Source organism: Coccidioides immitis (genome assembly GCF_000149335.2).
Source record: "Coccidioides immitis RS genomic scaffold supercont3.4, whole genome shotgun sequence".
NCBI lineage: Eukaryota > Fungi > Ascomycota > Eurotiomycetes > Onygenales > Onygenaceae > Coccidioides > Coccidioides immitis.
Window position 1 is genome coordinate 2,252,624 of NW_004504311.1, and position 21,761 is coordinate 2,274,384.

The window sequence follows — 21,761 nt, forward strand, 5'->3', positions numbered from 1 at the left end:
GCTTCAAACTCCACGGCATCAACGCCTCTCCCGCCCACCTTCATCACTTGGAGCAGTTCGTATTCCATCATAGCAACAATTCAATAATGAAACGGGGAAAAAAAAGAAGGGGGGAAGGAAGAATAGGAAAATGCAAAGGACGAGAAAGGAGAAGAGTAATCAAACATACAGCCGGAATGACGACCAAACGCAATGAACTCCGGCGTCATAGGAAACAAAATCAGGCCGCAGAGTGAAACTTTACCCTCTTAGAACACCTGCTAATTATGAATTAAGCATCCCAGGAGAAATTAATCCTCTGTAAAAAGCAATACGTGGAGAAATCCTCCCCAAAAGGTAACATCATAGAGCATCAGTCTACTTTTGCAAAAGCAAGCTTTTTCGGGGCAGTGAGATTATTAGAAAATCGAACGTGAGTGTTCTTGTATTTCGCATGCTTGCGCAGCTTCTTTCGTGCAACCATCACTGGAACAGACGACTTGGTTACGATGTAGTTGGAGAACGAGCCGAGGAGGACCCTTGGAGGAAGAATATCGAATTAGTCAGGGCCTTCTTGCTACTACCGACTTCCACGATGAAAAGGCGATGCTTACCCTTTAAGAGCACTGCGTCCACGCGAGCCTAGAACGACCAAGGTGGGTTCGAGAGCGTCGATCTGTATCACTCGGTTAGTTCGAAGCCGAGAGTCTGAGGCCGCCAGGATGATGCCGAGGAGGCCAACACGTGAAAATATACTCACCGCCTCCGTTATCAAATGCTTTGGGCTCTTGCAATGAATAATCTCAATCGCGACCCGGACCTGCAGTCTCGTCTTCCGCAACAACCTGACAACGGTCTGCGTGAGGAGGTCGATCGCATGGAGTCTGTCTGCTTCGTTCTTTGTGGTGCCGCGCGAGTCGATAGAACCACTCTTGCTCTCGGGTATCAGATAACTGGAAGATCCGCGGGGTGACGAGTGAGCGGATGCTCGATTCGGATCGCCTAAAGTCTTCTCTGTCTGCGACCCGACGGTCGTAGTGATGTCCAACATCGCTTTGGCTCCGTCGTTGATATGCACAGAGGATGTGCTATCCGCGTCGCCAGTGGTCTTGCTTGATCCTGATTCATCTTCGACAGCGTACACTGCGTACATTGTATCTCCATCACGAAGAATCGTGCCGATGGTCCATTCAAGGGCGTATGTGGATTCCTCACTCAGATCCGTGGCAACAAGATATTTCCGCAACCGACGTTGACCCCGGTCGCCTTCCTCTTGGAGTTTAGTAAAATCGCCACGAATGACAGTTCGAATCACTCTATTCGGAACTGATTGGTCCACGGGAGACATGTAGACGCTGAGGTTTTGTGCCTTTTTGATATCCGAGAATTCAGCTTCATCTTCTGAGCCTGCCGGGGTATTGCCTGTGGAGGCAGTGATATCGAAGCTAGTATTCGGGTGGACACCAGTCCTTTTGTGAATCGGTTTCTCTGAAGCTGCTTTCGTAGTGCGCGGCGCGACAGGATCAAGCAACGATTTGACCTTGTAGGAAGATGATACTTTGGCGCCTAAGGTGAGTGAGCAAATTCGGTTCATCTCAAATGAAGTTCGGGTAAAAGGAGCAAACGTACGCTCTTCCTCCGCAGCATCGAGTAAGTTTCGGATTTTCCTAGGCCCCCCGCTATTACTGCTGCCTTGTCCAGGCCCGTCTGTGTCCGCCCTCTTCCTAGTCCGTCTCCGGCCCCGATGAATTTCAGATTTCCATGCATCCTCTCCCGAGCTAGTATCACCGACATCTTCCTCACTTGTATAATCTTCACTAAACCCACCATCCAGTGTATCGGAATAGTAATCCTTCTGAAGCCGGACATCCCCCTCCGCAGTTCCGTCAACACCATCAGCCTGCTTGGGCGCCGCTTTCCCAGGATAGTTAGCCAGACTTCCGCCTGATCTGGACAGCGCAGCGGCCGACAGTCGTCTATACGCGTGATCCATGTTGATGACCTTCCCAGAATCGGTCACAAATTTGCCGGGAGTACTCATCAAGTTCATAGAATTTGTATTGAGCAGTCTCGTGCCGGGTGACTGCGACCGTCCGAGTCGTGAAGATGGGGATCTTGACTGGCCCGGTAGAGAGGGATGTCTTCCTGTTTGTCTACCTCTTGGAGCACCGGGAAACGGACCGAAATCTGCACCAGACATGACCGCAGCCATAGAATTCTTGTGCGTCGTATTATTATGATGGCCCAATTTCCCACCCTGTGTGACTCGTTTCGGTAGGGCGTAATTGGGGATGCTAGGGAGCATCTCAAACTGGTAGTCTTGCTGCGGGTCTACACCATGCCTCTTTTTTATCTCGGGAAGGCCCTTTGACGACGCATCCGACGCACGGCGGTGGCCTTCAGGTGTCTCCTGTGAAGGTGCGGTGTCTGTGGTCGGAGAGGATGTAGCACTTTGGGTCAATCTTAAGGGAGAGGGCGCAATTGGGTCCAACATGCTGCGTACACCTGTGCCGGGCTTGGCCGTCGATCTGTTGGGAGGTTGCGTTACACCTACACCAATGCCAGCGATCGAGCCATGTCGTTGCGCTCCAGGATCGGGAGCAATATCCAACATGCTTCGCACAGGAGGCGCGGGGCTGGCGCGACGGCCAGGACGTGGAGCTTGTTGCTGCGCATGTTTCCGGCCTTCGAGAATGTCTAGGATTTCCCGCCGTTCCTCGTCGAGTGCCGCTTCCAGCGACATATGTGGTGGTTGTGACATCTTCGAGGCGAGAGAAGGGAGAGAGATCGGGAAATGGTGGCGGGGATCAAGTTATCATCGACGATCGTGAGCTTTTTGCGTGGGGACCAGTGTGCGCGGTGGAGACCTCAAGGACAGGTGAAGGAGTCTCCTTTGCACCCCACTCTGGAGTCTGTTTTAGACAAACGCTGTCGGACAGAAGGGTTGGTGTCTGGACCGATACAGTACTGCTTGGGGAGGTATTGACAAGGAAGCGATACCTATTGTATGTATATTGCTGCGGAACTGAGTTTTGGGGTGGCAAATAAGTCAGCTCATGTGGTCGGCAATTGGGAAAGAGGACATGAGGCACTTTTAGAAGTGCAACCTACAACGCTCCTAGGAGTGCAGAGTAATATCACACCGGTGCTGCAGCTATAATATCGTGTGGTGGAGTGAGGGCGATGTATCGTCATAAGTAGCAAAATCCAAGCAACAGCTCAACCATCAATCAATCAACAAAGGCCGCCAAACAAAGGAACAACAGTGTCGCCGCGGCGATAAGGCCACAAACAACCATGCGAAACCAGATAGAGTTATCAACGGCTTTTGAGAGAACAACTCTCCTGCACGCAGGCGACAGATATATCCCAGGGAGGGGACGAACAAACTTCATGTGGCTGAAGCACCCGCGGGCTGCTAGTTAGGGTCTCGGCGAGAAGCGACCAGGACACTCGACAGCCAAGTCCGGAAGAGGGCCGGCCAAGGAACGGGCTTCAGGGAACGGGGAGCGTGATGGATCATGGTTCGACGCAAACCGATCCTTGGTCTGCTGGAGATCCACACGGCGTTGCCTTGCGTGGGAGGGTTGAGAATCGCGAGACGATAGTCGTCTGCTCCGCGTCAACTGCAAGGGACGAGCGTCGCCGTCGGGAAGAGAGCCTTCTCTTCTCGCGAGCCCGAAGCCAGCAGGCCAGAGAGCTCCGACCCGCTAGATGAGATAGCGGTTGGCGAGTAGCGAATTCCCAAGCTCGTCGTGCACTAGAGCCTTATCGCATTGTGCGCTCACCGCTTGGCAGCGTTGCGGCAGCCGACAAACAGCGAGAAGGACCTCGTGTACGGAGGAAATGTGATTCTTTTATCGGTCAAGATTTCACAACAATAAATTGCAGAACGCGCTCCTTAATAAACTACGAATGTTTCTGGTACATTGAGCTTCTCGTCAATTGTAGCTAATAATTCCCCATAGACTCCAGCCCAACCAACCTGGATACATATGCGAGTTTCCTGCATCTCACCCTGTGCATTCCGATCAATACGCCATTCATATCAAACCGTGGGATAGACAGAAAGTAAAAAGAAAAAGAAAAAGAAAAAAAAAAAAAGAGAAAAAAAGAAAAAAGGAAAAAAGAAAGAAGGGAGGAAAGAAAAAACAAGAGGCAACATGATTAGACTTGGGGTATTGTGACACGCACACCAAACTCCGGCGAAAAGCAGCCTGTCGACTGACGACATCGGAACTAATATGCCTTTTGCTTTTTCGTCGTCCGAGGTCTGTTCCTTTGAAACGCTTCTTCCGGCGGTTCAGCTTCCTCCGTCCTTCTCTTCTTACCCTTCCCACTTTTCGATGGAGCCACGTATTTTGCCTCAAGATCTGCCAGAAAGTTTGATGCTCTGCTTCTTTGGCGCTGTTGGATCAATGCCATCAATGAGTTTTCGTCATCATCACCCTTGCCCTTTTTCTTCCCGAAGAGCTTGTCCTCAACGCCTAATTCCTTCGCAATTTCCATGGCTTCCCTGGCTTCCTTCTCCGCCGCTTTGACTCTCTGAGATCTCTTTTTCGCGCTTTCTTTCGAGAATGCCGGCCAATCAGTAACCTCTCCCTTCCGAATCGCCTTCTTGATAATCTTCCGAAATCGCTCATCGTCATCCAATACATTACTCAGCATGACCTCCTCATACACTTTATCTAAATCTCCCTCGTAAGTTTCATAAGCCTCGAGTAGATCTCTCTCCTCCTCTTCGGAACCCTGGTATTCGGCTTTTATCTTCTCGATAGCCTTCCCGTCAACCATGCTAGAGAACTGTTCGCGGTAGAAATCCACCCAATCGAAGTCATCATCTTCTAGGTCCAGGGATTCGGACGTGTTGCCGGTCGTGTCATAACGTCTTCGCCGTCGCTCATCGGAAAGGATAGCGTATGCAAAAGCAATTTCCTGGAACTTCTTATTGGCCTCATCTTTGGATTCGGGAGAAGCCTTGTCTGCGCGGCACAAAGCGGGTAAGGATACGATCTTTATAAAACGCCAGGCATCTTAAAGTGTTTCCAACACAACTGGAGGGTACCAACCTGGATGGTGTCTCAGGGCTTGCTTTCTGTAGGCAGATTTGATCTGGTCTGCGGTTGCTTTTTCTTCCACTCCCAAGACTTCATACGGGTTGATCGAGGATGGGGGTTCCCCCGCGACAAGGTCATCATCTGCAGTGGGCATGGTGTCCTTTATTCTAAGGAGAACCTGAAATTGACAGGTGAGATCGGAACAACGCCTACTTTTGTGTACAGCAATGCTCGCGGCTTGCTTGCCGTGGTCTGGTGTCAAATGGCCGTTCAGCCGGCAATATCACATATACAAAACGCGGTCGCGAAAACCAAATTAATTGGAAAACACGCGACAAGCACGTGGAGTATGCACTATCCTTTTTTTAGAATAGGCAGAAATTGAGTTTCGGATAATATAAATCCCCGGAACTATACTATGTTTGGACTAGCTTGCTTCTCAAGCTTCAAGATAAAGCCTCAAAGATACATTGCAGGGAATGTGCGGAATTTGAATGTAGGTATCAGCGCATGGAAAAGCATTTGGAGACAGCAAGGTGAAATGAGAATATACTCTTGGCCAAAAGTACTACTCCGTAGACCTACTATAATCCAGTCAATTTCCAAGGTGCCAATCACGTCCACCTTCCAAAGCCTGACAGCTGCCGGGAGCGGAATATCATCTCCCCGAATTCCACTGCCCTCCAGGAGAGTTACATCATCTTCACCTCTCAGTTTGCGGCTCTCAACTTGGACTTCCCATCAACCCGATCAATTTTCGCCCGCTACACGGAGGAATTGCTCTATTGGCCTAAGTAACGGGAAGCCCTTCAACGAGTTAGAATAACGTTGCCCTATTTGGCTTCGTCTACCACCAAAAAATGGCCGCTCTTCAACCCTATCACACTACCGAGCTATCAACCCACCTCCACTATCTGACCCAATGCCTCGCCTTAGCAGCATATTCTCCCCCCAAACCCACCAATTTCCGTGTCGGCGCCATACTTCTCCTCAGACGCTATTTCCCGCCGACCTTGGGCACGACCCCAGATCAGCAAACCACTTTTGAGGATAAGATTCTTTCGACGGGATACACCCTTGAGCACCGCGGAAACACACATGCCGAACAATGTTGTCTGTCGAAATACGCTTCTCATCATGGGGTCCCCGAGGAAGATGTAGGCATACCGCTGCAGAAGGAGCGGGGAGATAATCCCAATGCGAAAATTCTCATGTACGTCACCATGGAGCCGTGCGGTAAGAGGCTATCAGGGAATAAACCGTGTGCGGCGAGGATCGTCGAGGCAAGGAATCATGGACGGGCGGGCATTGATAGGGTTTATTTTGGGGTTAAGGAACCAGGAACGTTCGTGGGTCAGTCGCAAGGCTGTAAGATGCTGGATGCGGCGGGAATAGGGTGGGAGCTCGTTGAAGGGATGGAAGATGAGATACTGAAAGTTGCTAAGGCGGGGCATGGTCCAAGGGAGGGTGAAACGAATGTGGACGACATCTCCATTGAAGAACAAAAGAGACAGAAAGAGATGCCAAGGAACCCGAAGAAGAGAATGATGGAGATATGATCAAATTGACATTTCGCCAAAGAGAACAACTTTTCCAGCCAATCTAAAGATAACGCGCCTCTTCCATTGCTTAACCGGTTTCCAATTCGAAAGACCAAGACGAAATCAAAACGCCAGGCACAGCAACGCCAGTATCAACGCCCGTATCACAGGTGAATATCCACGGTGCGTCACGACTCCTCGAGAAGGGAATACGTTATTATTAAAGTTTGCCGAATTACAATTAGAACCGTAACCGGAGTCGCAATCCAGGACGGATCTCGAAGGTTGCGGATCCGCCGGCGATAGCGGAGTCGACGTTAGCGTTGGAGGAGCAACCCACCACTGACCACAATCTTGACCCGCGGGACAGCATTGAGGTATGCCTTGTTGATTGAAGTAGCAAGTCGATGGAGGACGACAATAAAGATCGGGAAATGCCTTGTTATCGCAAGAAGAATCTCTTGGTGACAATAGTGTTGAGCCCGGGTCTAAAGCCTCAACGAAATCGGAATAAGCAGGCAGTGCCTGAAGAAAGAGAATAATATTCCACATCGCACCCGAATTCGAAGCCATTATAGCTAGCCAAGAAAGCATGCAATGTTATCATACCACTACATCAAAAAGGAGGAAGAGCAGGAAGAGGAGACCTAGTTCTGCACTAAGTAGAAAACCCAAGTATTATATCTCTTTTCGAGTACCATCCCTGGACGGATTTCAAGTAGCCAACTAATATTCCGAAACAAACATACTGCCCCTCTGACATGGAAGATGGCTGTCAAACGACAAATAAAGGTATTTGCTGTACCCTGAGTATATAAGATCCAAGCAAGCATACTGAGAGCACTCTAGCAAACAAAACCCATTACTACAACGCTGCCCTTAATAGAAATGATCCGACACTTCACCAACTGCAGTAAGGACTGCGCTTTCTAAAGGATCTCCCAGGATCATAGGTTCATCCAGAGTATCATATACGGGCGTGCTTCCTTTATCCATCCCTCATGACAGAGAGGATCACCACATACCCATGGCTTCTTCGAATATGAAGGGATTTGGAGCTTGGAATTTTTGAATTCACCGCCTTTCGGCTTCTTATTCTAATTTATATCCGGATTGCTCTGGATTAGCAGCAGGTACACCGTAAAACAGCCTTAATTCCAAACTTTCCTTGGATTTTCTTTGTCCTTTCTATTATGCCTCGTACTCTGTCAATAAGGTTTCTAACTTTCAGCCATCTCTATTGCATCGTATCCCCTGAGCTTGCTGATAGCCAGAAATCGGTCAATCGGGGGGCTAGGCCACTGCCTGCGATAAAAAAAGATCATAGAGATAGCAAGAGCGTAACAAAGGTCCTGGATTCCCGTCCACATTTATGCTACAATCCCACGACTTTTAGCTGATTTCCGTGGTCATCTTTCTCCGTTAAGACAAATATAATGTATCCTCGGAGAAAAGGAGCCACCAATTGAGAATCTAACTCGGAAGCCTTAGGGTAAAAGTGGACTCTGATGTTCCCCTTTTCCTTTTCTTTTTTTTTTTTCTTTTCTTTTCTTTTCTTTTCTTTTTGGGGGCAACGGTAACGGGCTCAATTCTGACAGGCCGCGATTGAAGAGGACGCAAGAATTTTGCGCAGACACGCAAACTGAGCTAAATTCACGACCAGCGAACCATATCGATCGTCGACGGACAAAAGGGATTCGATTCTTCGTAGCGGGAAACAAAGGCCGCATCTATTTTGGTCTATTGCCCATACTCCGTACTCCAACCCGTATGCTAGGGTCAAAACTCTCCGAAACTCCCCGAAATCGCCGTTTTAATTCCCTTAGTTTTGAAGCTTTCCATTAACTCTAAGTTCCTTCTGCCAACGATTCTGCCTCCAGAGCCAGTCTTCGAAATCTGCTTCGTCCAGACCTTGCGGAATTGCCGTCGCAGGTTGCGCCCACTCTTTTGATGAGCCGTATAATCCGTGGCTTGTAGGGCTATCTATCAATCTCTTTAACCTCATGGTCTCTGGGCTATCCTCTCCCTCCAGTATAACTCTAACGTCGTGGGCTCGTTGCGCAAAGACTTTCGCTCTCGCTTGATCGCTGTGTGCAATAGAGATCTGTAGTGCGTCGTTGTAGACTCTTGAAATTCTTGAGCCTACAATACCTTCTTCATTAAGCATACGGAGAATGGTATGTGCATCATGAAGACAATCCAGTGGCTTGGACATGATGCGTCTCCCGTTGCCAAGCATGGAGTCAAGCCGCGCCATTTCCTCCAGGCGATTATCTCTTTTCTTGTTTTCTTCTGCGGAAAGAGAGCAAAGCTCGCACTGGCATACAAATCCGAATGCTTCTTCTAAACAAAGCTGCCGCGTGTTGAAGGTTTCTGCGCCGTCGACGTAAGATATCGTGATTTCTTCTCCTTCTTCAATGTCCTTGAACGCATGGATCGTAAGTTTAGACAGGTTATGATTCCACGTGTTCTGAGCATTCTGCTTGCACGAATGGTTAATCCGTGCTGCCCGCGGAAAGATACCACCATCTGCACCCCCAGAGCCGAAAGGGATCGCATTTGTCTTGGTGATACCGATCACGGGGCTGCACTTGCCTTTGTGGGCGTTGTGTAGTGAAAAGAAAGAATGCTGCTGGTCCTTGGAAAGACTCTTCAACTCCTTAAGAAGAGCTTCTTCCACAGCCTGTATATCCGCTGCAGCTTTGGGTACCGTAAAAAGGGGGGCCTCGGTGAGAATACGCGTGCCCTTAGGAATTCTTGAAGTAGCAACGCAGCCAAAGCCTCTGTCCGGAATGAGCTTGACGGTGTACAAATCACCGTTACTGCCAGTTCCATTTAATTTCTCGACATGATGATTTTTGGAGCTATTTGCTTCTTTCATCACCCTTTGGCCTTCCGCGAAAGCGGAACCTTCGTCGAAACCCATCTTTACAGCTTCTTGTAGTATCAGCGGAAGTGTGCAACCTTTTAAATAAAAGATTTCAGCTCTTCAGCCGGTATATACAAGGATCTGATATGCAACAGGTCTTTCAAATGGGAGTCAGGGATGTTACCAACGCCGCTAGTATCGACGGAGCAGGTCAAGTAGGGTAAGACAGGGAAGATAAAAAAAAGGGAAAGTAAATACTGTAACAAGCATCAAGAATAAGAGCAGTCTGATGCCTTTATTAATAAAAAAAATATGAGTGAAGAGGATGAGCTGCAATGAGCTGCGGGTCCGATCTTGCTTTGATATTGTTCTTGGCTCTCCCTCGACACAGGGCAAAAACCAAAAGACCATCGCTGCATTGCGCTCGAATTGAACAAATGGTATTGGCTAGCCATTGAATAGTGAAGATTTTTAGCTGCCAATCTTTCCAGGGAACCTGCCGATAAACAAAGGGTGAGGAAACGGAAAAGCCCTTCAGGCTCATGAAATTTTGTGGTGAAACCCAGATGTTGGCTTGCAACCGCACTGTATCCTTCTCACTCTTTTTCGTGCAATCATTTTGAGATCCCATATGTTGTCAACTGCTGCTGATACCTATATTAGATCTTGTTCTGCACTGGCTGCTCTGAAATATGTTTTAATCCATGACCGCAAGCAGGAGCATGAAGATTTGAAGTTCGATTTGAGTTTCAGCTGTTTAGTCACGTGACGAATCTGAAATTATAAATGAGCCCCAGTTTGTTTTCATAATAAGGGACATCCTCGTCCATCGGGTGTGATTGCGAACTTCAACCTTTCCTGACGGCTTCTCCAAGACTATAGGCGCCAATTCCCAGTCTCAGTAGGATCATGAGCGGTAGCCGGACGAGGCACCGTGGCGCAACACATACTTTTCCAGATTTTCACGCGGAGCTGGGCATCAAAGAACAGCCCATGGGTCTTTAAAGGTTCATTTTTTTTTTTCCTTTAATTTTATATGAATATATCTGCGCACTGAATTTAGCCGAAAGAGTATATTCGAGATTTTCGCCATGTTTCCTGCGCAAAGGTTTTTTAACGAAGGCATAGCGGACGACATATAGTCCCACTACCAGCTACCTAGGTATCCGTGATACTGTTTGAAGCTTTGCTGTTACTCCGGATTTGGAACGATAAGGAGAGGCTTCTTGCGTGTTCTCCTTTTCCGATCCTAACGTCAGAGTGATTGAGACTTCCCTTGCCCGGGGCTTGACTGGATATCGAAGAGTGGCAATTGGTAAAACATGTACGACCTACAAAGGGACCTCAGGTCTATGTCTAAACCTAACCCCTTTATGAGAATAATCTACACTATCCCTATCACGAATACTTCTGGGTAACGCTCTACGAAAAGAATGTCGAGACAATTTGCGAATCTAGGAGTATTCCGATGCTGGATAAGAACTCCAACTGAAGCTGTGGGCCTTTGGCATACTACTCACTAGGGGAAACAAAGATTTGAAGGGAAGCAATGTTAAAGCAGAGTAATGGTACGGATGTTGGTCGAGGAGCACATATCTGTCCAGCAGGGCAAAAGAAAAGTACTAAGATTCCAGCTAATATGATTCTTTAATGCCTTGAACCTCTCTTCTGTAGTGCATCTGCATTTTTATCCTTTTTTTTAGGGCTTTGATTCAGAGTGTTGACCCCTCTCACTAACAATTATGCCATCCGCTTCACATACATGGTAGGGCGACCTTGATTGGTCACATCATCGTTCGAGCTCCTCTGAACCAACCTGTTGGACACACGGGTATCTGCTGAAGACTAGCTCTCCAGTTTTAACGATCAAGACTACCGGTCTCGGTGCATGGGCCAAACTAAATCCTGTTTCCCACTTTTGCTTTTTGCATCTGATTCTTCGCTGAGCAGTTTGAACTGCAGCGCAATCGCAGGTGTGTACAACAGACCGCCACATATCTATAAGAATACTTCCCCGCCGATATCTTCACTTCTTCATTAAGCTCAGCGTTTGGCTAGGCCCGCGAACTCTCGGATCCCTTCGCGTCCTCAGTTCCAAGTTTTCTCCATGAAAATGCAATGCTAGCAAATATCGCAGCAGCGGCACTGGCAGCAGGAATGTACTATTGTAATAGTTAGGATAACTGTAAGTTAAGGTTGAAATAGATGGGATTCACTCACAAATATTTTTACCAATGCTTCATTATAAGCGATTTTAATAGGGAGGAGCTGGTCGGGTGGCACGGTTTTAATAAACTCAGTAGCTCCAGCACGGACGATGGCCCGAATATCGGTGTCTGGTGCGTATTTCTCCAGAGCTGTGGGTAGGCGGTTCTGGATGATTGACTGGGCGGTTGATATAGAGAGAGACCCAGCTAAATATTGGAATAGGATAATCACAGAAGAGGCGACGCTAATTATAGCTGTGGGTAATTGTTCTTGAGCTGCTATAAATGGCTGCGTCGCCGTTAGTTGATAAGAAAAAAAAAAAAAAAAAAGGTGTTATCGTGTTCTCCAAGAACTGACCATATTCAACGCCATACCACGTCCGAGGCCTCCAATCACTTGGTACCCGATCCACTGTGCTCTGGGTGTATTGAAGTTGAAAGTAACCATAAGGCCAGGGCCAACTGCGGCAAATATACTCCCCAAAATGGCCCACGGAGGTAGATAATGCAACTTGCGGACTACCAAATTAGAGAAGCTGTGCAGAGAGAGAGGCGCATCAGAAGGGGGGGGGGGGGGGGGGGGAAAGGTCCACTTACTGAGTCCCCCGGATAGCATAGAGCCAACAATTTGACTCGCCATTGTTGGTAGCATCATCAAGCCACTGTTGGTTGGGGTTGCTCCCTTTATGGCCTGAAACCACAAGGGAAGAAAGTATCCCACCATGATAGAGGCGCCTCCTTGAAGACCAGAAACGCAAGAGGCAACGAGCACGGTCCTCTGGCGGATAAAGCTCTTGGGAATCAGAGCCTCTTCTCCGCGATAGAGAGACCAGACAGTAAACAAACTCAACATGACAACACTACCGCAGAGAAGGCCAATTACTTTGCTTGAATCCCATGGGTATGTCACCCCACCCCAACTTATGGCGATCAAAAACATAATACAGGGGGGTGCGAAAAGAGTGAAACCAATAAGATCAAGTTTCTGAGGAAGTTTGGCTAGAGTTGATCTTACGAAGGGCTTGGGTGCACTCTCTGGGATCCGAAGTAGCAGTATGGCTAGCATGACGAATGCACCAGGAGGGAGAAAAGCCCAGAAGCCTGGGAAGGGAGTTAGATTGGCCTCATCGCTATTGTCCAATATATAGGAATAGCCGTTCAACTTACACCAGCGCCAGCTGGCATGCTCGGTCAATGCGCCCCCAATTATTGGACCAAGGAAGCCGCCGATAGGGAGCATTGACACTCCAATACTGGTAAGCATTGGGCGAATATTCGGTGGTGCTAACGTAGTCGAGATGACCAAGGCACCATTAAAAATTCCAGCTCCACCGAGGCCGGTTACTGCTCTTCCGGCGATTATCATCTTACTCGAGTTTGCGAGGGCACATATGAGGGTCCCCAGTTCAAAGAGGGCCATGAATCCCATGAAAACATGCTACAAGAGTTTCCTCGAGCCAAGCTTGACTCACCAACATGCTTTTCAACTTGGTGCACCCCAGCCTAACAACAATGACTATACACTTTCCCACAGAATGCACCCTAACCACTCTTAAAGGGGAAAGAAGGCCTGTAACAGTAGCTGGAGCGTGTTCACCTGCTATATGGCCTTGTTGTCAGGCTGGAGAGCACCAGGGTAAGCGTGGTTGGTGGTTCAAGTTTAGCACGAGCAGGAATATCAGCCTCTGATACAGTGCACACTCATGGAACAGAAAAATTTCTAGTACCTTTGAGATAAATAATGAGTATATCTTTCCAGAGAGCGGCTGCATCGCACATCTATCATCATCATGGTGAGTCATACCAGATCCTTTCTCTTGGTGTGGAACAGAATAGACCTACATTGCAAGGAGAAAAGCCGAACCATACCAGTTAACATCTTTAAAACTATTGAACTGATTTGAGATTGTAGGCACAGCCTATACATGAGAGATTAGTAGACAAGCTCATGAATGATGATTAAAAAAAAATTCCAACAAAAATGGTTTCATACTGTTGCGACGATGTTGACATCCAAGCCAGTGAGAAGCATGGCCAATAACAACGCAGTGATGACGTTGTACAGCTGGAAGCCCTTAAGATAAGGACATTGAGGCTGCAGCTGTCCATCACCAGGAATAATACTAGGAGCAGTGCCACTGTCAGCGGTATCTCTAGACTCTGGCTCCATCTGGATCTCCGTGACGAGGCTCAGGTACCAAGGATGGGCCTGCGATCACAACAGATGTCGATAAAAGAAAATGAAGAGCTCAGGAGAGTGCCAGGAAGAAAGAAAGCACACGGTCAAGCTTGTATGTATGAACGCAATGTTTGAGCATAATAACGAGGGGCCTTAGAGAGGGTTAGACAGAGCTGCTTGATGGCATCTTTGGGTAGCACATTGCCAACAATTCACAAAGAAGAGAGCTGCGAGGTAACAAGTCCTAATTCACCTGTTTCAGTGAACTAGTGGAATGATGCTGTTGTTAAGTTTTGTCGCAGGTGGTTCTTCGCTGTGTTTCCTATCTGTGGTGGCGTCCGGATCGAAACAATGAACAGTCGCGGCCAGCGATCCATAGGAGCACAGCGCTTCGGAGTATTGATACATACATGAATATGTGTATATGCATGTATATCTTCGTACTCCGTACACAACGCAGCCTGCGAGGTACAGCACATGGCTGCATATTTCGTCCATAATCAGTTGGCATTTCCGACTTAGGCAATCATAAAAGTAGCCGGGTTTCTGCGCATCCCGGACCCGACACTGGAACATAGATGGGCCGGCCCGATAGTTACGGACTGGTCTGGCAAACGCAAGCAACGAGAAGATGTTGACAACAGAGCACCGGAATCCTATCATGGCGATGATGGTGTTTTGTCTCTCTTCGTCACCCGGCCAGTGCCTTGCGAGACTCTCAGGGGCAGCGAACTGGCCCAATTTACCCCTGAAAATCGGTGTCGGAAAATATATATTACGGACGGAATAACTATGATCCTCCGCTGAGTCAACTGTCCGAATGTCACCCCGCGAAGCTTCAGGGCGCGGACAAAAGACCCCTCATGCGAGTCGAAAATCTTTTACGTCTTCCCCCGGTGCTCCTTCTCGGCGATTGTCCCTCGTTTTTGAGTCTCTGAAGCACACTGCAGAGTTCACAGGTATGGCGGACTCCAAGCCCGAAATTGTGGTGCCAATCCGCGACGCAGAGAAATCTGCTTCCACCGAGCAGGAGATCAACCCTTGGGACGTTCACGCAGCGCACGATGAGCAGGGAAACATCCTGGCCTTTGACTACGTTGCTATTTCACAGTGGGTCTGAGTTGCGCGTTCCGTGGGAGTGCCAATGTACTAACGGGAACAGAAAATGGGCAACCAAACTCATAGACAACGACCTTCTCGAGCGCTTCGAGCGCCTTACCGGCCACAAGCCACACCGTTGGCTAAGGCGCGGCCTCTTTTTCTCGCATCGAGACTTCGACAAGATCCTTGACAAGTACGAGGCCGGTGAGCCCTTCTTCATGTACACCGGCAGAGGACCATCCAGCGATGCTCTGCATCTAGGCCATACGATTCCCTTCTCTTTTACAAAGTGGTTGCAGGACGTCTTCGATGTCCCCTTAGGTATGTTTAGGCTATTGGAAAGCTGTCTATGTTTCACTGACCCCTTGTACAGTTATCATGCTTACTGGTAAGCTCCACGGAACGAAAGCCACAGTTTCTGAATATTAACTGGGACAAAGACGACGAGAAGGCACTCTTTAAAGATAACCTTACGTTTGAGGACACATACAAGTTCGGGTTACAGAACGCAAAGGATATCATTGCCTGCGGCTTTGATCCGAAGAAAACATTCATCTTCAGTGATCTAGATTACGTCAAAGGCCACATGTTGATGAACGTTTGGGAATTTGCGAAGCTCATAACGTTCAATCAAGTTCGGGGGGCGTTTGGATTCAATGAGAGGTGAGCAGGCTCCTTTATCAACTGATTTTGAGGATCTGATGGTCACGATTTTTTCTCGGCGGTCCCATCCCATCCAGTAAAGGTGCCTTTTTCTCTTCATTGCGCTGTACTAACTCTTCGCAGCACCAATATCGGTCGGATAATGTTTCCATCCGTACAATGGTAAGAGTCGACTCTCCTCATTTGTAAGTATCCACCGGCTAAACCGCCACGACAGTGTAGCGTCGTTCGCGACATCATACCCAGAAATTTGGTCAGATAATCCACCAGCAGATCGGACAAAAGCCATAGCGAAGATCCCCTGCTTAATTCCGATGGCCATTGATCAAGACCCATATTTTCGCCTTGTCCGTGATAATGCTCACCGCATGCGATACCCATCTCCTAAGCCGGCTTTGATCCATTCGAAATTCCTTACTGCACTACAAGGTGCTGGCGGCAAAATGAGCGCCAGCGACCCTAAGTACGATCCCAAAAACTTCCACTGTTGTCGGACAATCCATAGCTTACACTTCTACAGTTCTGCAATTTTTATGACAGATACGCCCAACCAAATCAAGGTAAACTCTGCTAGCGGGATTCCCTATGATCACATCGCTGACGTTACATTCAGAATAAAATCAATAAACACGCGTTCAGTGGTGGAAGAGACACCATAGAAGAGCACCGCCGGTTAGGAGGAAACCCGGATGTGGATGTGTCCTTTCAATGTAAGGCCCTTTGCCTCCCCGAATAGCTTGCTATACGTCTTAACGACAATTTGTAGATCTTTCATATTTTGAAGAAGACGACGAAAAATTGAAGCAAATAGAGGAAAGCTACAGGAAAGGCGAATTACTTACGGGAGAGCTGAAGAAGATGGCTATCACATTACTACAAGAATATGTCAAGGACTTCCAGGAGCGGAGAAAACAGGTCACGGATGAGGTTCTTAAGCAATATATGACGCCCCGCAAACTGGAATGGAAAGGCAACCCGGACCCAAAACCAAAACCTCAAAAGACAAAAGAAAACAAAAATGCTAAATAGCTTTTAAATCCTGGAGGCAGCATAGATAGCATTCAATTTCAAGAGATATCCCGCCACATTCTTCCTCTGTCGACTGCTATACTAGCTTCAGACTGTGAATTGGCAATGGTTTTTATCCAGAGCATCTTGAGCGATAGAATGATAGAGAGAATTGACTTCCTAAGGGAACGGCTTGCATTCCTTTCGGGCCAATCTAACCCGTACAGGTTTACGAGCTACGATTTCAAAGCTACGATTCATTACTATGAACTATGATGCCGTTTGCCCGCCCCCACATACAAAGTGTAGGAGCTTACTCACATGAAAGAGGGATGTCATGGCACATTCCCAGTTACAGAAAGGAAATAAGAAATATCCGCAAAAGCTTCTCCCTGAAGATGATTTCCGGGTAATTGCTACTATTAAGGCTTTATCAAACATGTGGAGTTGGAGGTTGTAGACTTGCCTGTTTGCTCCTTGTCCGTCTCAATGCCCTCTGATATATAGGGTAGGGATAGGACTTGAAACCGTGGAGGTGCCCTGCATCAGGAGGCATTCCATATTAAACAGCATTCACACAACCAATAGCTCCTGGGTTGTAAAGGCTGCGAACTGCCTTCATTATCTGGCCAGCTTCAACACAGCAATTGGCTTAGAGAGCCTAGATGTCCTAGCTGGTGTCAGGCTACGCTGCTGTAAAATCCATAGTTGGACATATATCTGTGTACAACATATATGTCTTGTGTTAATTCTGGTGACATCTGGTGGTGAATGGGGGGAGCTATGGATGCAGCAAGCTGCAAAGCAGCCCCTTTCATAGCCCAATCCTCTTCAGGAACACAAGTGATCCACAATTTTGTAAGAAAAGAGGGGAAAAAAAGAAATTGGGCAAGGTTCATATTCCACTATGCCTCAGCAACTGTTTGGCAATACCTCTTGTGGAATGTTCCTTAAGTGGTATGAGGTGCCGAAGGCGTACTTCGGGTTCACATATGGCTAGGGATCAATTCGAGGGTGGGGATTCTTGGACGTCTTGCGGCGCTGGACGACGGTACAGTTAGGCGAGTTATCCGGCTCATTGCAGGCGAGAGTGATCGAAAGCAACTTCAAGCCTTGGTTGAGTTCAAAACAATGTCTGCGCATCGCAGTTCGTGAGACAACGTTTCAACTTTCAGCAGGCAGTGGGATGGACATGAGGTGTGGTAGAGCTTCTTGTGCCTTCTCCATATCCTAAAGAGGTCCTTGACACCCAGCAATGCTCCTTGCTTTTAGCTGTCGCACTTCATGTTGCAACGCGCCCACATTGCATGAAACTGGAAGTTGCGTTGAGCCTGCGTCAGGTAGCTCAGCTATAAAGCACGTGACTTCTGCCAGGGGGCCACAACCGGCCTGGCATCAGGCATCAGCAGCGCAGCTTGGACGGGCATCGCGAGAGCGTACATACATTGTCGTCCACGACGTGATGCTCGCGAAGGAGATATGATGATAGCGATCACATGGCAGCCGGATATGTCCCTCGCAATGTCATCTACTACCCGGAATACTGCCACAGAGCAGCTCCCACCTTTTTCACCTGGGTGAAGCTCGGCGTCGCAGATGTCCGCCGATTAACGCAACCAAGAGGGTTTGAGGGTAAGATATCACAACTTCCTCAAATCTCCTTAACTCTCTGTTGAATCCCACTATTATTTCCTGAGACTTGTTTTTAACCCGCGATGGGGTCACCCATATATTTTGTTGTCAAGATTTCCCATCTAACTCTTTCTCATCTGAAGCGTAGGACAGGGAATCTACTTCTACAACAACCTTCCCGTTCAATACATCTGCCTCGCAGGCGTCATCGTTTCGCGCGATGATCACGACCACCGAACCATCCTCGTCCTCGACGATAGCACAGGTTACACCATCGAAGTGGTCTGCTCCAAAGCACCGCCGTCAACATCATCATTGTCATCTGTTTCTGCTCCCGCATCTACAGTCACCAACAGAACCGGATCGTCCCTACCAACACTCCAGAACATCGCGGAGACAGACCCAGGAATCACCCACATAGCATCAAACTCCCGCTCACCCATTGACATCTCCCCGCTCCAACCTGGCGCCGTCGCAAAATTCAAGGGCACAATCACCCGCTTCCGCGGCATGCTCCAGCTACATCTCGAGCGCTACACCCTTCTTGATGATACCAACGCTGAAGTGCGGTTCTGGGAAGAGAAAACGAGGTATTTCGTCCAGGTCTTGTCAGTTCCGTGGGTCCTGTCGGCCGAGGAGATGGGGGACCTGCGGGCAGAGCATGTGCGCGAGGAAGAGATGAGACGAAAGAAGAAGAAAGACAAGCAGGCAAGGGAAGAGATGAAACGAAAGAGGAAGAAAGCGAAACAAGCGAAGGAAGATAAGAGACAGAGTAAACCATTGGAAGAGGAGAGGGATAGGGCGAAGATCGCTAATATGTATGCGAGGGACGATTGGTTGAGACGTAAGTATGCTGAAACGTGTCGAGAGGATAATCAGGTCTTTATGGATGGAAGGGCAAGATGATGATAGTTATATATCTACTCCGTAGCATCCATGGCAACTGTTTCAGACCGTTGCTAGTGAATTCGATGATGGACATGTACTGGAGCTGCAAAGACGCAAATAATCTATGCATCTATGCCATTCTTCATATTAATCATGTACTCCGTAGTCACATTCAAAAATCGCCTAAAACTGCAACGAACTCCAAGTCCCATTGGTCCATCCATATTCTATCAAACTCCCCGCCCCATCCCCTAACCGGTCCAATTCCCGTCAGATCCCATACCTTCCAGAGGCATTTTTGTCATAAATTCATCATAACATCGTGAAACATTTTCGTCAGATCAGCCAGACAGTCCTACACACTCGAGAAACTCAGATAGCTTTTCTTTTTGATTCGTCCTCCTTTTGTTTACCCGTTACCCGATAATCACTTTGTAACTGTTCCATTTTATGGTCCGCTTCCTGCATTTTTCCCTCGGTATCATTTATGCCGGCCATCGCCTTACTTAACGAAAAGCCCAGTGGTCATCATCGTAGAGTGGAGTGTTCCGCCCACCCCTGCCACTGAGCGCACTGGAAGCCCGATAATAGTCCTCTTCGTCCGTATCCCAGCTTCCACGAGAAGGATTGTCGCTTTGGCCTTCTCTATCAAACTCGCGATCGTGCAAATGACCATGTGTTCGTTCACCCTTTCTGCTTCTTCCTCTCGGCTGGCCCATGGCTCGTAAGTCACTCTCGTCGCGGAATCGAGCTGAAATGGGAGTCTTCACGAAGTCGGTGTCGCGATAATCCTTCGACTCACGTTTGCGCCCAGTAGCGGGACTACGACGTCCGCGGCGACTACCAAACTCACGGTATTTAGCTTGCTCCACAGGGCTGTTCAGGTTTCGCTTCAGCTTATCCTCATATATCCTTCCCGCACCGGGCTGTACTGAATACGGCTTCCTTTTGCGCTCAATAGGGCGGGCTACTGCTGGTGGTGCCGGTGGCGGCGGCGCGGGTGGTTCATCATCATCCTCTTCATCCTCTTCGTCTTCCTCTTCGAATGGAGAACTCAACCTTGGGTCTGATCTTGGCGGTGGAGTGCCAACTGAAGGTGTAACACGGTGCCGCTGGGTGTTGGGCTGCGATTGATCTCTGCTCACCGGCTTTGAGACATCCACATGGCAGTGAGTCAGGATTGAACGTTCCAGGTGCTCTTTCACATTATGGTCGGGAGACTTGGGAAATAGACGCCGAGGAAGCTCCTTTGGGAACCGCTCCTTCGGATCATCTGGGTTGTTAATGGGCATCTCCAGAACGGTTCTCTGAAGTCGCTGGTATTCTTGTTCGGGGTGGGCGACGATCATGAGTCTCATCCAGCGCTCAAACCCACGAGGCGTAAGGCCCGGTATATCAGGCCTTTGATCTAACCTATCCTGGATTAAATGATGCTCCGCTTGGACCTCTCGATAAAGACGCGAAATTGAAGACGTCCCATCATCAAATATATCTAAAGGCCCAGGTTAGCTTTACGGCCGCGAATTTAAGGGAAAAAAAAAAAAAAAGGTTTCATCCGTACCTTTCCATGGATACGGATCAGCCAGTGATTTGGTATCTTCGTAATATTTCTGCATCTTGTCTGGGGTAACAACTAGAGTATTTTCAGGTGGAAAAACTTCTATCTACGCATATTGTCAGCATATATATCGAGGGGTTGTCGTTTCGATGCGTGGTATTTACCAGGTGAGCGGCAATTCCGCGCAGGAACTGGCCCAGCCTTGGAGTTGGTAATCCCTCCTTATCAAAAAGCTGTCCCCATATCCGTTCGGCTGGCGTTTCGTCCTGCGTGGTAAGGCGAGAAGACCTAGGCCGGTGCTCATGCCCGTCAAAGAAAACTCGTGAAATTCGGTCCTGGTCCACAGGACCTTGCGATAAGCCGTGAATATTCTGTGTAAACTGTAGGTTTGAAAATTGGGGAGACTGGCCAGATCCATCTTGTGCCTGTCTGAACGGGGAGGGTGGAGTGTAGACTTTAGTGGTGGTATTTGGAGATGAATGGGAAATTTCGGATACAGATGGAGTGAACGACGTTATATCAGGGTTCTGAGCAGTTTGGTTCGGCGGTGGACGCGGGATATTAGCTCCAAAATTAAAGCCTTTGAGTTGTTGAATGACGCTGGAAGTGATCTGGGCAATAATCTCGGGCGAGATGTCGAGTTTCGGCTGGAATGCGGGGCCGGTACCCTCTGTGGTAGGTTGGCTATTGCTCTGATAAAATCGCGATGGATCCGGAAATGGCTCTGGGATTCCGGTGGCTGGCGGAGCTGTGATGGGCGGTGGAGGAATAGGAGACTGTGAGTTCGGAGGAGGATGCTGGGGCGGTATTGGCACCCGGGTTCCATCTGACGTGGGTTCATAGTTGCCATGGTACGACGCTTGCAAAATATGATTGTGAAATTGTTGTGAGTTGGCGTATGAATTGGACCCATTAAAGGCACCCTGCTCGTAGGGCTGAGAGCTACCATAGCCCTCGTAGGCCATGATTGAGCGGTGATCTGATCTTGCCTGTCTCAGTGGGGGTCAACCTGTGAGCTGAGCGGGACGTTGGAATCTCAGCAATCTTCAATTCGAAAACCAATGGATAACCGATGGAAG

The 21,761-nt window shown here is 48.5% G+C and overlaps 9 protein-coding genes across 9 annotated transcripts; 4 read left to right on the forward strand and 5 right to left on the reverse strand.

Moving 5' to 3' along the window:
- Positions 1-49: 49 nt before the first annotated feature.
- On the reverse strand, positions 50-3,695 carry CIMG_05082 (universal stress protein family domain-containing protein). Its single transcript, XM_001245640.2, has 7 exons — positions 3,286-3,695; positions 3,091-3,197; positions 2,984-3,004; positions 1,609-2,909; positions 740-1,545; positions 594-655; positions 50-518 (listed from the first exon to the last, which is right to left on the reverse strand). Exons 4-7 carry the CDS (start codon positions 2,738-2,740, stop codon positions 353-355), a joined length of 2,166 nt encoding a protein of 721 aa, XP_001245641.2. The 5' UTR covers positions 2,741-2,909; positions 2,984-3,004; positions 3,091-3,197; positions 3,286-3,695; the 3' UTR covers positions 50-352.
- CIMG_05083 (uncharacterized protein) lies at positions 3,494-3,697 on the forward strand (the record flags this gene model as incomplete). Its single annotated transcript, XM_001245641.2, has 1 exon — positions 3,494-3,697. One exon carries the CDS (start codon positions 3,494-3,496, stop codon positions 3,695-3,697), a length of 204 nt encoding a protein of 67 aa, XP_001245642.2.
- Positions 3,698-3,882: 185 nt separating this feature from the next.
- On the reverse strand, positions 3,883-5,304 carry CIMG_05084 (DnaJ domain-containing protein). The gene is made up of 2 exons (XM_001245642.2): positions 5,049-5,304; positions 3,883-4,961 (listed from the first exon to the last, which is right to left on the reverse strand). The coding sequence occupies exons 1-2, from the start codon at positions 5,188-5,190 to the stop codon at positions 4,219-4,221; spliced, it is 885 nt and encodes a 294-aa protein (XP_001245643.1). The 5' UTR covers positions 5,191-5,304; the 3' UTR covers positions 3,883-4,218.
- A 592-nt stretch (positions 5,305-5,896) lies between these two features.
- Positions 5,897-6,595, forward strand: CIMG_05085 (DRAP deaminase; the record flags this gene model as incomplete). Its single annotated transcript, XM_001245643.1, has 1 exon — positions 5,897-6,595. One exon carries the CDS (start codon positions 5,897-5,899, stop codon positions 6,593-6,595), a length of 699 nt encoding a protein of 232 aa, XP_001245644.1.
- Positions 6,596-8,399: 1,804 nt separating this feature from the next.
- CIMG_05086 (uncharacterized protein) lies at positions 8,400-9,503 on the reverse strand (the record flags this gene model as incomplete). The annotated part of the gene is made up of 1 exon (XM_001245644.1): positions 8,400-9,503. One exon carries the CDS (start codon positions 9,501-9,503, stop codon positions 8,400-8,402), a length of 1,104 nt encoding a protein of 367 aa, XP_001245645.1.
- A 1,997-nt stretch (positions 9,504-11,500) lies between these two features.
- CIMG_05087 (major facilitator superfamily transporter protein) lies at positions 11,501-13,082 on the reverse strand (the record flags this gene model as incomplete). Its single annotated transcript, XM_001245645.2, has 4 exons — positions 11,501-11,608; positions 11,667-11,942; positions 12,012-12,172; positions 12,251-13,082. The coding sequence occupies 4 exons, from the start codon at positions 13,080-13,082 to the stop codon at positions 11,501-11,503; spliced, it is 1,377 nt and encodes a 458-aa protein (XP_001245646.2).
- A 1,570-nt stretch (positions 13,083-14,652) lies between these two features.
- CIMG_05088 (tryptophan-tRNA ligase) lies at positions 14,653-16,625 on the forward strand (the record flags this gene model as incomplete). Its single annotated transcript, XM_001245646.1, has 9 exons — positions 14,653-14,942; positions 14,995-15,254; positions 15,307-15,321; positions 15,374-15,596; positions 15,720-15,758; positions 15,814-16,059; positions 16,117-16,156; positions 16,210-16,306; positions 16,363-16,625. The coding sequence occupies 9 exons, from the start codon at positions 14,653-14,655 to the stop codon at positions 16,623-16,625; spliced, it is 1,473 nt and encodes a 490-aa protein (XP_001245647.1).
- A 1,399-nt stretch (positions 16,626-18,024) lies between these two features.
- CIMG_05089 (OB-fold nucleic acid binding domain-containing protein) lies at positions 18,025-20,112 on the forward strand. Its single transcript, XM_001245647.2, has 2 exons — positions 18,025-18,236; positions 18,385-20,112. The coding sequence occupies exons 1-2, from the start codon at positions 18,101-18,103 to the stop codon at positions 19,140-19,142; spliced, it is 894 nt and encodes a 297-aa protein (XP_001245648.1). The 5' UTR covers positions 18,025-18,100; the 3' UTR covers positions 19,143-20,112.
- CIMG_05090 (uncharacterized protein) lies at positions 19,631-21,647 on the reverse strand (the record flags this gene model as incomplete). Its single annotated transcript, XM_001245648.1, has 3 exons — positions 19,631-20,616; positions 20,686-20,788; positions 20,847-21,647. The coding sequence occupies 3 exons, from the start codon at positions 21,645-21,647 to the stop codon at positions 19,631-19,633; spliced, it is 1,890 nt and encodes a 629-aa protein (XP_001245649.1).
- Positions 21,648-21,761: the final 114 nt, after the last annotated feature.

Bases quoted from the DNA above. Each gene is read 5' to 3' on its own strand.
- CIMG_05082 (XM_001245640.2), bottom strand. From the start codon at position 2,740: ATGTCACAACCACCACATATGTCGCTGGAAGCGGCACTCGACGAGGAA. The intron at 1,546-1,608 runs GTACGTTTGCTC...CACTCACCTTAG, and splicing joins CGATGCTGCGGAGGAAGAGC to GCGCCAAAGTATCATCTTCC. The intron at 519-593 runs GTAAGCATCGCC...TCTTCCTCCAAG, and splicing joins GGACGCAGTGCTCTTAAAGG to GGTCCTCCTCGGCTCGTTCT.
- CIMG_05084 (XM_001245642.2), bottom strand. From the start codon at position 5,190: ATGCCCACTGCAGATGATGACCTTGTCGCGGGGGAACCCCCATCCTCG. The intron at 4,962-5,048 runs GTTGGTACCCTC...TGTGCCGCGCAG, and splicing joins AGCCCTGAGACACCATCCAG to ACAAGGCTTCTCCCGAATCC.
- CIMG_05089 (XM_001245647.2), top strand. From the start codon at position 18,101: ATGGCAGCCGGATATGTCCCTCGCAATGTCATCTACTACCCGGAATAC. The intron at 18,237-18,384 runs GTAAGATATCAC...TCTGAAGCGTAG, and splicing joins GCAACCAAGAGGGTTTGAGG to GACAGGGAATCTACTTCTAC.